This window comes from Oryx dammah, unplaced genomic scaffold, assembly GCF_014754425.2.
Source record: "Oryx dammah isolate SB20612 unplaced genomic scaffold, SCBI_Odam_1.1 HiC_scaffold_11210, whole genome shotgun sequence".
NCBI classification, from domain to species: domain Eukaryota; kingdom Metazoa; phylum Chordata; class Mammalia; order Artiodactyla; family Bovidae; genus Oryx; species Oryx dammah.
The window spans coordinates 2101292-2117703 of NW_024080603.1; the positions used below are offsets into that span (position 1 = coordinate 2101292).

At 37.2% G+C, this 16412-nt stretch overlaps 1 protein-coding gene across 2 annotated transcripts in view; it reads right to left on the minus strand.

Annotated features, from left to right (window-relative positions):
• Positions 1-16412, minus strand: part of LOC120860951 (DNA polymerase kappa-like) — an 87431-nt gene that overhangs the window by 29919 nt on the left and 41100 nt on the right. For both annotated transcript variants that reach the window (XM_040236659.1, XM_040236660.1), the window contains exons 2-3: positions 9725-9868; positions 2778-2897 (exon numbers count right to left, since the gene is read on the minus strand). In XM_040236659.1, coding sequence (XP_040092593.1) covers positions 2778-2897; positions 9725-9868 — 264 coding nt within the window. The remainder of the gene's footprint in view (positions 1-2777; positions 2898-9724; positions 9869-16412) is intronic.

Sequence of the window (16412 nt, forward strand, 5' to 3'; positions counted from 1 at the left end):
TTAAAAATATTTTTAAAAGATTTAGGAGATTACTTCAGAAATACTGTTTTTCATTTTCTTAACTTAGTATTAACCTAAAAATTGTGGAATAAATCCGAGTTCTCCAAATCAACCGTTAAAGTGGTCAAAATGCACTGATTTACTCAGTAGTTGCCATTTAATATAACATGGATGCTTATCTATTCAATCCATGAGCTCAAGTTACAATAAGATGCTTTGACAGCTACAAAAATGATTATGCTTTTAAGAAGTTTAATGAGGATGGGATTGGGTAGGGATACTTAGGTTCTGAAGAAACATCAGGTGAGTTTATGCCTTCAGAGCTTACTTATTACATATAATAAAATATCTATTACATATAATAAAATATAGTAAAATAAAATACTATTTGGAAATTTCATTACTTCAAAACAGAAACACGTTTTCCATGAAAACCTCTGTTCTTTCAGATCTTCTAGCCTCCTTAGGATTTCCTCAATCCCCTCCCACTTATATAACTTCTTTTAAAGGAAGCTCAAAAACTGAAACAATTTTACAATCAACAAAAAACACACTTCCTTCCATTTCCTTTGTAAAAGATGTCACAGAGCCTCCCATGGAATAGTCAACTAAAACTGTTAACAAAATGTGAAGTTCTGCTACACAATGTAAGGGATTCTCTATTTCTTCAGATTATTAGCATATTAAGGATAAGAGTTTTAAAAGTAGTATAAACAGCAAGACGTTGCTATGCCACTCCTATGTATTACATCTTTAAAACTTTATTAAATATATTTGTAGGCTATAAATAAAAAAGAGTTCCAGAAACTAAACCGCCTAAGGAGTAACATCAACTTAAAAACAATGTTACTTTGGACGGGGTGGAATTTCTTTTCAACTTGATGAAATAATGCTTAATCTTGTATGAAAAAAATGATGGATGAAAAGAAAATGTTTTTCTAAAGAAGAGTGGTGAGGGGGAGTATTAAACTATGTTATTATCATTCAATAAATAAAATTGCATGGTACGTATTAGAAAAATCTTTATAAGTGACAGACAAAAAATATTTATTATATGATAAGATCTATAAATGAGGAGAAATAAACTCTAGAAATGTGAGCAAAGAATATTGCTTTGGACTGCTAGTTGAACCCTGAAATCTATTCTCTTCCTTTCATAGTAATAGATTTTTAGCTGAACATATGGCTACCCACTTAAGAGAATATATTTGATAGCTTCTCTTGTACTTTTGGCCATGAAACTCAAATGTGAGTTAAGGTAACACACGTAACTTCTCTTTCACTTGCTTAATAGCAAATTACTTTTCTTCAATTAAGTTTTCTCCTTTTCTTTCTTTCAATGTATAACAGAACCTGAGTCTCTAAATTACTATGGGGATCAGAACCACCAGAGCAGCTGGGACTACTTAACCTATAATGTGGGAAAGAAATAAACTTATTTGAACCATTATATTTTAGAGTCTCTTGTGCCAGTTATTTAGCCTATATCCTAAAAGAATAACAGAGGCTATTCCCACAAGAGGGAAATACTGATGTCTAACTTATATGTGAAAAGACATTCTTTCTCTGTTGTAATCAAAGGAGGGCAAATTAAAACAACAATAATATTTTGGACATTGTATCAGCAAAAACTAAAAGACTGATAAAGTTGAGAAAACTGAGTTTTACACAAGTATGTGAGGAAACCAGCATTTTTATATTGAAAATGTAAAATGGTACAATCTTTGGCGACAGTAACAGGACAAGAGTGCAAAGATACACAAATACCAACGGTCATCACAATGTCATGTACCTCCCTAGACTGAGCTGCCATGAAACATTAAAAATGATGATTTGACAAATTATCTTCAGTCACGATAGCAGACTACTTAACATAGAAGATAAAAAACTAGCCTGTGCTCTAGGAAAGCATATGTCCAAAAAAAATGACATACTAGTTTGGTAAAGAAAACAAAATTTATAATACCTGAACTCCCATCATGAGAAGAATTTTATAGCATACTTGATTAATGTTATAATTTTATTGCTATGTTATAGCTTAAAGTACTTTGTAAAACTGAATCAGATTTTGATAGAGGGTAGAACTCTTTAAATGTAAACTTTAGTTTTACTGCCTTGAGATCTCAATCTACCACCTAATGCCTTACAGACTGGCTCTTCTCAAACTTTTCTACTGAAAGAACTTGTAATACCATAGGAAATTAAGCATTTATTCCCCAAAGATGCCAAAGAAGCCAAATGACCCCTAACTTTTAGAAGTCTTGTGTTTTATCTTAAAAATTCATGTACATTTGGCATTCTACCATTTACGTGACTTTTACTGTAACACAACTACATTTCAAAGTACTTTCAAATTTAATTAGTTAACATGTTCTCCCAAATCTTTTTTGAAAAACTAGTTTTTCAAAAAACATGTCACATTTATCTTGGGGCCTTTTCGAGCTGCAACGTATGTATCTAATAAAAAGAACAAAAGCTTTGGATTAAATCCTAGCTCTGGCAACTACCTGTCATACGAAGCTGGGCAAGTCACTTAACCTAACTAAAGGCTCCATTTACTCTAATGGAGGTGACAATGCTTAGGTGTGGGTCTTTATGTAAAAACATTTGGGCAATTTTTTACAAAGTTGTGTGCACATTTGTTAAATTTTTATGCTTTACAATGTAACAAACATTTAAGTTTCAACTTGTTTTCAGTTATAATTTGACCATGATGCATTTTAACTACCAATTATTATTCTACCAGCAACTACTATATTTAGCAATTGAATTAATACCTGTAATTGTGCTTTCCTTAGCTGCTGGCTGGTAATTTGAGCTTTTTGTTGCATCATATTTTCAATTCTTTGGTTGACTTGCTTTTCTTTCTTGAGCTCATTTCCATAAAATCTGGACCCCTAATGTAGGAAAAGAATGCACAGCATAAGAGAAAGGGCTGAAGGAAAGCATCACTGTGAACTGATGGCTAAGAGTACAGACTCTAGAAAGAGAATGGCTTGAATTCAAAACTAACCTCCATTACTTACTAGCTCGGTGACCCTAAAGTTCATTTTATTATGCCTCAGCCTCCCTAATCTGTAAAATGAACTTACAGTTACCTAAATCACAAGATTGTTGTGAGGCAGTAAGCACAGTACAAACTCTTCAAGATGAGTACAGATCTCCATTTGGGAAATAAAAGCATATCCTAGGTGGGATCCTCCAGGCACATCCAAGGATTTAGTCAGCTGGGTCATCAATTATCTTCTTTACCTTCATTGAAAAATTATTGTAAAAAATTAACAGAAACCTCATTAAATACTCAGAGATCAGAAGAGGGAGCTCTGGCCCCCTTTGATGATAGCAGAAAGCAACAAAAAGAACAAAGACTTTCCTGGCAACGACGCAGCCAATGAAAAGTCATGGCCTCTGTTTACTATATACCCTTGTCAACTTCCTTTTCTCCTCTTGGAAAGAGTTCTCTTTGTTTTTGCTGAGCACTTGCACGTGGCTTACCACGGCTGCAGTCCTTGAACTGCAATTCTCTGCTAATCTCAAACAAACCCATCATTTTTTTTAATGGAGAAATAATTAGCGGTCTGTTTTAAGTAAACAGTACTTTAAAATATTTAATATTAGCCATTAAATAAAATGTAGAAAGTAACTTTTAGAAAATCATCTATCATTCCATCAGTGAACATATTATCTACCTATTTATAAGACTGATGGCCACTGAGATCATTTTTACATTTTGGCTATCATGAAAAATGCTGCAATGAACAATTGTGTACATATTTTATGTGGTCACATGTTTTCATCTTCCTTGGATATGTAACTGGGAGTGGAATCTCTGTGTTACATGGCAACTCCCTGCTTAACCCTTTGAGGAACTGCAAAACTGTTTTTCAAAATGGCAGAAGCATTTCACAAGTCTACCAGCAATGTATGAGGATACCAATTTCTCCATATCCTTGCAAAATCTGTTAGTTTGTCTTTATTACAGCAATTCTAGGCTGTAATACTATGAATGTATCTCATTGTGGTTTTGGGTTTTTTTGGTTTTTTAGCTACATTGGGTCTTCGTTGGGGCATGCAGGGGGCTTCTTTAGTTGTGGTACATGGGCTTCTATAGTTGGGATTAGTTTCCCAACCAGGGATTGAACTCGTGTCCCATGCATTAGAAGGTGGATTCTTTTTTTAAAAAATTTATTTAATTGGAGGCTAATTAATTTATAATATTGTGGTGGGTTTTGCCATACATTGACATGAATCAGCCACGGGTGTACATGTGTTCCCCCATCCCAAACCCTCCTCCCACCTCCCTCCCCATCCCATCCCTCTGGGTTGCCCCAGTGCACCTGCTTTGAGTGCCCTGTTTCATGTATCAAACTTGGACTGGTCATCTATTTCACATATGGTATTATACATGTTTCAATGCCATTTTCTCAAATCATCCCACCCTCACCTTCTCCCAGAGTCCAAAAGTCTGTTCTTTATATCTGTGTCTCTTTAGCTGTCTTGCATGTAGGATCATCGTTCCCATCTTTCTAAATTCCATATATATGTGCTAATCTACTGTATTGGTGTTTTTCTTTCTGACTTACTTCACTCTGTATAATAGGCTCCAGTTTCATCCACCTCATTAGAACTGACTCAAATGTGTTCCTTTTAACGGCTGAGTAATACTCCATTATGTACATGTACCACAACCTTCTTATCCATTCATCTGCTGATGGACATCTAGGATGCTTCCATGTCCTGGCTATTGTAAGCAGTGCTGCGATGAACACTGGGGTACACATGTCTCTTTCAATTCTGGTTTCCTTGGTGTGTATGCCCAGCAGTGGGATTGCTGGGTCATATGGCGGTTCTTTTTCCAGTTTTTTAAGGAATCTCCACACTGTTCTCCATAGTGGCTGTATTAGTTTGCATTCCCACCAACAATGTAAGAGCATTCTGTTTTCTCCACACCCTCTCTATCATTTATTGTTTGTAGACTTTTTGATAAAACCCATTCTGACCAGTGTGAGATGGTACCTCATTGTGGTTTTGATTCACGTTTCTCTGATGAGTGATGTTGAGCATCTTATCATGCGTTTGTTAGCCATCTGTATGTCTTCTTCAGAGAAATGTCTGTTTAGTTCTTTGGCCCATTTTCTTGATTGGGTCATTTATTTTTCTGATATTGAGCTGCATAAGCTGCTTGTATATTTTTGAGATTAATTCTTTGTCAGTTGCTTCATTTGCTATTATTTTCTCCCATTCTGAAGGCCGTCTTTTCACCTTGCTTATAGTTTCCTTCATTGTGCAAAAGCTTTTAAGTTTAGTTAGGTCCCATTTGTTTATTTTTGCTTTTATTTCCCTTACTCTGGGAGGTGGGTCATAGAGGATCTTGCTGTGATTTATGTCAGAGAGTGTTTTGCCAATGTTTTCCTCTAGGAGTTTTATAGATTCTGGTCCTATATTTAGATGTTTAATCCATTTTGAGTTTATTTTGTGTATGGTGTTAGAAAGTGTTCTAGTTTCATTCTTTTACAGGTGGTTGACCAGTTTTCCCAGCACCACTTGTTAAAGAGAATGTTTTTTCTCCATTGTATATTTTTTCCTCATTTATCAAAGATAAGGTGTCCACAGGTGTGTGGATTTATCTCTGGGCTTTCTATTTTGTTCCATTGATCTATATTTCTTTCTTTGTGCCACTACCATACTGTCTTGATGACTGTAACTTTGTAGTATAGTCTGAAGTCAGGCAGGTTGATTCCTCCAGTTCTGTTCTTCTCTCTCAAGATTCCTTTGTCTATTTGATGTTTTTTGTATTTCCATACAAATTGTGTAATTATTTGTTCTACTTCTGTGAAAAATACCATTGGTAGCTTGATAGGGATTGCATTGAATCTATAGATTGTTTTGGGTAGTATACTCATTTTCACTATATTGATTCTTCCAAGCCATGAACATGTTATATTTCTCCATCTATTTGTGTCCTCTTTGATTTCTTTCATCAGTGTTTTATAGTTTTCTATATATAGGTCTTTTGTTTCTTTAGGTAATTTTACTCCTAAGTATTTTATTCTTTTCATTGCAATGGTGAGTGGGACTCTTTAATTTCTCTTTCTGTTTTCTCATTGTTAGTGTATAGGAATGCAAGGGATTTCTGTGCATTAATTTTATATCTTGAAACTTTACTATATTCACTGATTAGTTCTAGTAATTTTCTGGTTGTGTCTTTGGGGTTTTCTAGGTAGAGGATCATGTCATCCGCAAACAGAGTTTTACTTCTTTTCCAATCTGGATTCCTTTTATTTCTTTTTCTTCTCTGACTGCTGTGGCTAAAACTTCCAAAACAATGTTGAATGGTAGTGATGAGAGTGGGCACCCTTGTCTTATTCCTGACTTTAGGGGAAATGCTTTCAATTTTTCACCTTTGAGGATAATGCTTGCTGTGGGTTTATCATATATGGGTTTTATTATGTTGAGTTATTCATCGCTCAGTCGATAAAGAGTCTGCCTGCAATGCAGGAGACCTGGGTTTGAATCCTGGGTCAGGAAGATCCCCTGGAGAAGGAAATGGCAACCCACTCCAGTATTCTTGCCTGGAGAATTCCATGGAGCCTGGCAGGCTAAAGTCTATGGGGTCGCAAGAGTCAGACACGACTGAGCGACTAAGCACACAGCACACATGTTCCTTCCATGCCTGCTTTCTGGAGAGTTTTTATCATAAATGGATGCTGAACTTTGTCAAAGGTTTTCTTTGCATCTATTGAGATAATCATATGGTTTTCATCTTTCAATTTGTTAATGTGGTGTATCACAATGATTGATTTGTGAATAATGAAGAATCCTTGCATCCCTGGGATAAAGCCCACTTGGTCATGATGTATGATTTTTTTAACATGTTGTTGAATTCTGTTTGCTAGCATTTTGTTAAGGATTTTTGCATCTATGTTCATCAGTGATATTGGCTTGTAGTTTTCTGTTTTTGTGCTATTTTTGTCTGATTTTGGTATTAGGGTGATGGTGGCCTCACAGAATGAGTTTGGCAGTTTACCTTCCTCCGCAATTTTCTGGAAGAGTTTGAGTAGGATAGGTGTTCAGTCAGTTGACTTCAGTCACTCAGTAGTGTCCGACTCTTTGCAACACCATGAACTGCAGCACGCCAGGCCTCCCTGTCCATCACCAACTCCCGGAGTTCACTCAGACTCATGTCCATTGAGTTGGTAATGCCATCCAGCCATCTCATCCTCTGTTGTCCCCTTCTCCTCCTGCCCCCAATTCCTCCCAGCATCAGAGTCTTTTCCAATTAGTCAACTCTTCGCATGAAGTGGCCAAAGTATTGGAGTTTCAGCTTTAGCATCAGTCCTTCCAAAGAACACCCAGGACTGATCTTTAGAATGGACTGGTTGGATCTCCTTGCAGGCCAAGGGACTCTCAAGAGTCTTCTCCAACACCATAGTTCAAAAGCATCAATTCTTCAGCGCTCAGCTTTCTTCACAGTCCAACTCTCACATCCATACATGACCACTGGAAAAACCATAGCTTTAACTAGACGGACCTTTGTTGGCAAAGTAATGTCTAGGATAGGTGTTAGCTCTTCTCTATGATGGGTCTGTTAAGATTTTCTATTTCTTCCTGGTTCAGTTTTGGCACGTTGTACTTTTCTAAGAATTTGTCCATTTCTTCCAAGTTGTCCATTTTATTGGCATACAGTTGCTGATAGCAGTCTCTTATGATCCTTTGTATTTCTGTGTTGTCTGTTGTGATTTCTCCATTTCATTTCTAATTCTGTTGATTTGATTCTTCTTCATTTTTTTCTTGATGAGTCTGGCTAATGGTTTGTTTTTTATCTTCTCAAAGAACCAGCTTTTAGCTTTGTTGATTTTTGCTATGGTCTCTTTTGTTTCTTTTGCATTTATTTCTGCCCTAATTTTTAAGATTTCTTTACTTCTGCTAACCCTGGGGTTCTTCATTTCTTCTTTTTCTAGTTGCTTTACGTGTAAAGTTAGATTATTTACTTGATTTCTCTCCTGTTTCTTGAGATATGCTTGTATTGCTATGAACCTTCCCCTTAGCACTGCTTTTACTGAGTCCCATAGGTTTTGGGTTGTTGTGTTTTCACTTTCATTCATTTCTATGCATATTTTGATTTCTTTTTTGATTTTTTCAGTGATTTGTTGGTTATTTAGAAGCGTGTTGTTTAGTCTCCATATGTTTTTATTTCTAATACTTTTTTTTCCTGTAGTTGACATCTAATCTTATTGCACTGTGATCAGAAAAGATGTCTGAAATGATTTCAATTTTTTTGAATTTACCAAGGCTAGATTTATGGCCCAGGATATGATCTAACCTGGGGAATTTTCTGTGTGCACTTGAGAAAAAGGTGAAATTCATTGTTTTGGGGTGAAATGTCCTACAGATATCAATTAGGTCTAACTGGTCCACTGTAGAATTTAAAGTTTGTGTTTCCTTGCTAATTCTGTTTGGTTGATCTATCCATAGGTGTGAGTGGTGTATTAAAGTCTCCCACTATTATTGTGTTACTGTTAATTTCCCCTTTCAGACTTGTTAATATTTGTGGAAGGAGGATTCTTAACCACTGAACCACAAGGGAAGTCCCTCATTGTGGTTTTAATTTGCTTTTTCCTAATGACTAATGTTGAACATCTCCTCATGAGCCATTCTTATATCTTCCTTAGTAAAGTGTCTATTTATATGTGTTGCACATTTTTTGATTGGGTTGTCTTCTCATTAATGAGCTGTAAGAATAATTCATATTTTCTGGATGTAAGTCCTTTAACAGATGTGTGTTTTGCAAATAGATATTTTACTCTAGTATGTTACTTATCTTTGTATTTTTAATGGTATCTGCCAAACATTGTGAAATTTGATGAGAAATATAAATTAACGCTACATTGCATTACCGAAGACTGGCAAATCCAAAAGTACAGTAACACACTGTGTTGGTACGGATTCAATATACTCTTATATATTGGCACTGGAAATGTAAATTGATACAACTACTATGGAGGGCAATTGAGCAATTCATTGAAAAATACACATGTATATATCCTTTCAAGCTATCTGTATTTGGTTCAGGGAATCTCTCCTGTAGTTATATTTGCACATATGTAATAAAGTTATGAAATACAAGGTTATTCACTGTAGTATTATGTGTAAAGATGAAAGACCAGAAATGACTTATATGTTCATTAACTAAGATTCTGGCTAGTTCAATAAATTATAGTATATCCACCTATGCAGGCATAAAAAAGAGGGAAGATCTTTAATTTCTTATACAGAAAGACTACCAAGATATAACTGAAACAAAAACAAAAACACCCACAATTGTAGTAGCCTCCTCTTGAGGTGGGAAAAAAGGGCTGAAAAAGAAGATATACGTTATTTTGCTTTAACAAGCATACTATGTGCATGTTAAGTACCAAGCAGAATGCAAAAGCATTAGCAGAGAAGGGAGATTATTCTATATGCAGATGTGTGTTTATATACAATTTTATATATTAATTTTATATATTAAATTTTATATATTAAATATATAACAATTTTATATATAACAATTTTATATATTAAAATACTTAACAATTTTATATATTAAATATATTTTAATATATATTTAACAATTTTATATATTAAAATACTTAAAATGTCATCTAGAACATAATAATTTTCTTTTTTAAAAAAAGTAAAAAGGTTACTAAATTAAAGATACTGAAAGGAAAAAGAAACATACTTTTGTGGCTTCCATTATAATTTTGTTGATTTTCTCTTTATCTAATCCTTCCATTCCAGCTTTATTATCATTAAGTCCCATCCTAAGCAGAAGATCGTCTTTGTAATTGTCACTCTTCTCCTTTGTGCTACCCATGGTGTAAACCTGAAGAAAAGAAAAAAGTTAATGGTAAAATGGCTCTTTTTATTATCTGAAAAAGCACATAAAACAAACATGTTTTTCAAAGCATTCATGGAGGGCAAGGGTTTGGGAGAGCAGTGTCATTTTAAAAATGACATAGAAATCAGCAAAACAAAAATGACAGTTAAGATTTTTTTGGCTACTGAAAAATAATTAGTACTCAGATTTTAAAATTATTATCCCAAGATTTATACTTTTGGAGGGAAGAAAGGGATTAACATTTCCTGCCAACTCTGTGCCAGTCACTATGCAGGGTGCTTTACACTTTAATTTCACACATCAGCCCTGGAAGATAGATATTATTATCCTCAATATAAAGAGAAAAGAAACCTGAGTTATAGAACATGCCTACTGACAGAGATTTGATAAGTGACAACATTTGTGTCCAAAGTTCATGTTTTTTTTCCCCCTATTTAATGCACTGTTTGGGCTTCCCTGGTGGCTCAGACAGTAAAGAATCCACCTGCAATATGAGAGGACTGGGTTTGATCCCTGAGTTGGGAAGATCCCCTGGAGGAGAGCATGGCAACCCACTCCGGTATTCCCGCCTGGAGAATCCCCATGGATAGAGGAGCCTGGTGGGCTACAGTCCATGGGGTGGCAAAGAGTCAGACACGACTGAGAGACTATAATCACTGCACAGCACAATCCACTGTATGAGAAATAAATACAGAATAACACTTGCCCTGCCAAATGTAAGTTCAATAGCATTTATTACCTACTGTTTGCAGAGTTCCATTCTTAAATCAGTGAAAAAATACAGGGAAAAAAAAAATCTATCCCCTTGCAGGAAATCATTACACTTTGCAATGTCATATCACTTCTGAGGTTAATTTCAAATAATAATTCTTTAGGATCTTAATATAACTCTTTATAATTTACCTTCACATACATTAGCTTTTAAAAACAATTAAAACAACCGCAGAAAATAGCTTTGCTCATTCTCATGTTAGGGAGAAAGAAATTTGAATTTCAGGAAGGTTAAATGAATTGCCCACCATGACTCTGATGAAAAGCAAAAGATCTAGGATTTCACCAAGTCTTCTTACTCCAGATCTAAAGCAGCTACCATGACATCACAGCTGCCTCCAGTTTGGGGCTCTTCTACTCTGGTGGCTCAGACTGTAAAGAATCTGCCTGCTATGCAGGAGACTCAGGTTTGATCCCTGGGTTGGAACTACAGTCCATGGGGTCACAAAGGGTTGGACACGACTCAGCAACTAACACTTTCATTTTTTCACATACTACAAATAAATGGCCAGGTGAATAGCTGCCATGAATCCACAACAAATTATGACCATAATTTCTCATCTGGATGATTTACAGCAGGCTCATTTATTCTACCAGAGAAGGCAATGGCACCCCACTCCACTATTCTTGCCTGGAAAATCCCATGCACAGAGGAGACTGGTGGGCTGCAGTCCATGGGGTTGCTGAGAGTTGGACACGACTGAGCGACTTCACTTTCACTTTTCACTTTCATGCACTGGAGAAGGAAATGGCAACCCACTCCAGTGTTCTTGCCTGGAGAATCCCAAGGACGGGGGAGCCTGGTGGGCTGCTGTCTATGGGGTCGCACAGAGTCGGATATGACTGAAGCAACTTAGCAGCAGCATTTATTCTACTCTGCCTTGAGGCCCTTCTCTCCCCATTGACCCCCCCTTCCCTTTTTTCTATTTTAACATCACCATACATAGTTACAAATGTTTTTCTTGTGATGAGAACTTTTAAAATCCATTCTCTTAGCAATTTTCAACAATACAATATCGTATTAACTATAGTCACCATGTTGTGCATTATATATTTTATAATCGAAAGTTTATACCTTTTGATTCCCTTTACCTATTTCCCCCACCCACTACCTCTCACCTCTTCACTCCACTCCCCATCACTGCCACTGGCAACTACCAATCTGTTCTCTGCGAGTTTTCTGTTTTCGGTTTTAGATTCCACATGTAAGTGAGATTATACACTATTTTTCTCTGATTTATTTCCCTTAGTATAATGCCCTTAAGAGGATCTTTTCTTGAGAGTTGCTTTCATTTTTAGTACCAGCAAAGAAAAAAGTAAATTATAAAATGAAATTTGAATACTGTGATTATTAGTGATGGTTCCATTTGGAAAAAAATAAAATAAACCTGTATATCACAATAGTTATCAAACTTTGCTACACATTACATCCACCGCAGAGATCTTAAAACCCTTGATGCCCAGCTTGTATGCCATACCAAGTAAGTCAGAAAGTCTAGGAGAAGAAGTCAAATATAAATATTTTTAAGAGATGCCCAGATAATTCCAGTGTGCAATGAAGTATAGGAACCACTGGTGACTAAGGGAATATAGGTTGATTTTCTGTTATCCTTTGAATATTCTTCTCTCCAGCTTTCACATTCAGCCTAATATTATCCTGTATTTTGCCTTATGCTTTAGTAATCCAATAGTCTCATTTTCTAGTAAAACAGGAGAATGTAATTCATTCATAATTTTCCCAGACCAACACTACTGAAGAATGAAGAGGCTAAATGAAGACAGCCTACTTTAAAGCTGCATTCTCCTTTAAATGGTGACATATATGAAAGGAAAAGAAACAATTATTGAATGCCTACTACTTCACATATAGTATATTACTTAGTCCCCAGACTCTTGAGAATTAATTTTAGTCCTTAATTGGTGAGAAGAACTGGGTTATAAGCAATATTGGTGCCAGGCAAAGTTGTGAGACATGTCGTTTTCAATTACCTTGCTGCCTGGTTGATGCCCCACTGGCAGGCAACATATATCCAGTTTCATGGGCACAGATTTACTTTCATCTACATGCTAATGACTTCCAAGTTTACACTTCTAGTCCAAATGCCTGCCTGACATCTCAAATTTAACAAATCTGAAATGGACCTTCTCATCTGCCTCCATCCCCCAAACCAGCTCAATTTTCAGCCTTCCTCATCTTAGCTGAGGGCAACTCTAATACCTTCTGATGGAACATGCAAAACACCTTGCAGTCATTCTTTACTCTCCTCTTTCTCATACACCCCGCATCCAAACTGCCAGGAAGTCTTGTGGGCTCTACTTTCCAAGTCCGAAATGCAGTACTTGGATACAATCTCAAAAACGACAGAATGATCTCTGTTCATTTCCAAGGCAAACCATTCAGTATCACAGTAATCCAAGCCTATGCCCCAACCAGTAACTCTGAAGAAGCTGAAGTTGAACGGTTCTATGAAGACCTACAAGACCTTTTAGAACTAACAGAACTAACACCCAAAAAAGATGTCCTTCTCATTACAGGGGACTGGAATGCAAAAGTAGGAAGTCAAGAAACACCTGGGGTGACAGGCAAATTTGGCCTTGGAATACGGAATGAAGCAGGGCAAAGACTAATAGAGTTTTGCCAAGAAAATGCACTGGTCATAGCAAACACCCTCTTCCAACAACACAAGAGAAGACTCTATACATGGACATCACCAGATGGTCAACACCAAAATCAGACTGATTATATTCTTTGCAGCCAAAGATGGAGAAGCTCTATACAGTCAGCAAAAACAAGACCGGGAGCTGACTATGGCTCAGATCATGAACTCCTCATTGCCAAATTCAAACTTAAATTGAAGAAAGTAGGGAAAACCACTAGACCATTCAGGTATGACCTAAACAAGATTTCTTATGATTATACAGTGGAAGTGAGAAATAGATTTAAGGGACTAGATCTGAGAGAGTGCCTGATGAACTATGGATGGAGGTTCATGACATTGTACAAGAGACAGGAATCAAGACCATCCCCATGGAAAAGAAATGCAAAAAAGCAAAATGGCTGTCTGGGGAGGCCTTACAAATAGCTGTGAAAAGAAGAGAGGCGAAAAGCAAAGGAGAAAAGGAAAGATAATAAGCATCTGAATGCAGAGTTCCAAAGAATAGCAAGGAGAAATAAGAAAGCCTTCTTTGGCGATGAATGCAAGGAAATAGAGGAAAACAGAATGGGAAAGGCTAGAGATCTCTTCAAGAAAATTAGAGATACCAAGGGAACATTTCATGCAAAGATGGGCTCGATAAAGGACAGAAATGGTACGGACCTAACAGAAGCAGAAGATATTAAGAAGAAGTGGCAAGAATACACAGGAGAACTGTACAAAAAAGATCTTCATGACCAAGATACCCACAATGCTGTCATCACTCACCTAGAGTAACACATCCTGGAGTGTGAAGTCAAGTGGGCCTTAGAAAGCATCACTACGAACAAAGCTAGTGGAGGTGATGGAATTCCAGTTGAGCTATTTCAAATCCTGAAAGATGATGCTGTGAAAGTGCTGCACTCAATATCCCAGCACATTTGGAAAACTCAGCAGTGGCCACAGGACTGGAAAAGGTCCGTTTTCATTCCAATCCCAAAGAAAGGCAATGCCAAAGAATGCTCAAACTACAGCACAATTGCACTGATCTTACATGGTAGTAAAGTAATGCTCAAAATTCTCCAAGCCAGGCTTCAGCAGTATGTGAACTGTGAACGTCCTGATGTTCAAGCTGGTTTTAGAAAAGGCAGAGGACTCAGAGATCAAATTGCCAACGTCTGCTGGATCATCGAGAAAGCAAGAGAGTTCCAGAAAAGCATCTATTTCTGCTTTATTGACTATGCCAAAGCCTTTGACTGTGTAGATCACAATAAACTGTGGAAAATTCTGAAAGAGATGGGAATATCAGACCACAGGACTTGCCTCTTGAGAAACCTATACACAGGTCAGGAAGCAACAGTTAGAACTGGACATGGAACAACAGACTGGTTCCAAATAGGAAAAGGAGTACGTCAAGGCTGTATATTGTCACCTTGCTTATTTAACTTATATGCAGAGAACATCATGAGAAACGCTGGACTGGAAGAAGCACTAGCTGGAATCAAGATTGCCGGGAGAAATATCAATAACCTCATATATGCAGATGACACCACCCTTATGGCAGAAAGTGAAGAGGAACTAAAGAGCTTCTTAATGAAAGTGAAAGTGGAGAGTGAAAAAATTGGCTTAAAGCTCAACATTCAGAAAACGAAGACCATGGCATCTGGTCCCATCATTTCATGGCAAATAGATGGGAAACAGTGGAAACAGTGTCAGACTTTATTTTGGGGGGCTCCAAAATCACTGTTGGTGATTGCAGCCATGAAATTAAAAGATGCTTACTCCTGGGAAGGAAAGTTATGACCAACTTAGATAGCATATTCAAAAGCAGAGACATTACTTTGCCAACAAAGGTCTGTCTAGTCAAGGTTATGGTTTTTCCAGTAGTCATGTATGGATGTGAGAGTTGGACTGTGAAGAAAGCTGAGCACCGAAGAATTGATGCGTTTGAACTGTAGTGTTGGAGAAGACTCTTGAGAGTCCCTTGGACTGCAAGGAAATCCAACCAGTCCATTCTAAAGATCAGTCCTGGGTGTTCATTGGAAGGACTGATGCTAAAGGTGAAACTCCAATACTTTGGCCACCTCATGCGAAGAGTTGACTCATTGGAAAAGACCCTGATGCTGGAAGGGATTGAGGGCAGGAGGAAAAGGGGACGACATAGGTTGAGATGGCTGGATGGCATCACCGACTCAATGGACATGAGTTTGAGTGTATCCAGGAGTTGGTGATGGACAGGGAGGCCTGGTGTGCTGCGATTCATGGGGTCGCAAAGAGTCGGACACGACTGAGTGACTGAACTGAACTGAACTACCTCAAAGTGTACCAGGAATGTAACCTCTCACTATTTTCACACTAGTCGGAACCACCATCATTTTTTTCCTGGATTATTGCAATAGCCTCTTAAATCATCTCTGTTCCTGCTCTTGCCTTCCTATAATCAATTATCAACTCAGTAGCCAAACTGATTCTTCTAACCATGTGTTATGTCATGGCACCTCATCTCACTCTAGAATAAAACCCCAAATCTTCACAGAATCTGTATCACTCTTACTTGTTACTTGTCTACCATCATACCTAATGTTCTACCCTGCTTGCTCACTGCTGTCCAACTTTGCTGTTCTCAAATCTGTGAGGCACTCTGACCTTGAGGCCTTTTGCACCGACTGTTCCTTTCTCCTGGAGGGTTCTTTGGCCAGTTCTTTGACTAAACTCCCTTATCTCCTTCAAGTCTTTGCACCTTCTAATGAGGGCATACCCTGACTCCCTATTTAAAATTGTAGCCTGGTTATCCTTCCCATACCCTCTTCCCAATGCCCTACTGTTTTGCATAGTTCACTTAGTATGTTTATCACTCCCTAACACACTTTCTTACTATGTTTGTTGTCTGCCTCCCCTGTGAAAACGTTAAGTTCCATGAGGGTAGTGAACGTGGTTCTCCCACTGATGTATACCAAATGCCTCACACAGTGCTTGGCACAGAGTAGGTGGTCAATAAATATTTATTATATGGTTGAACTCAGTTTACATCTTTTTCTTAATTCTTTTATTCACATAGCAAGGTCACTTAATCACATTAAAAGACTGGGAGAAAAACTGCTTTTCTGAAGTTAATCATTTAAAAA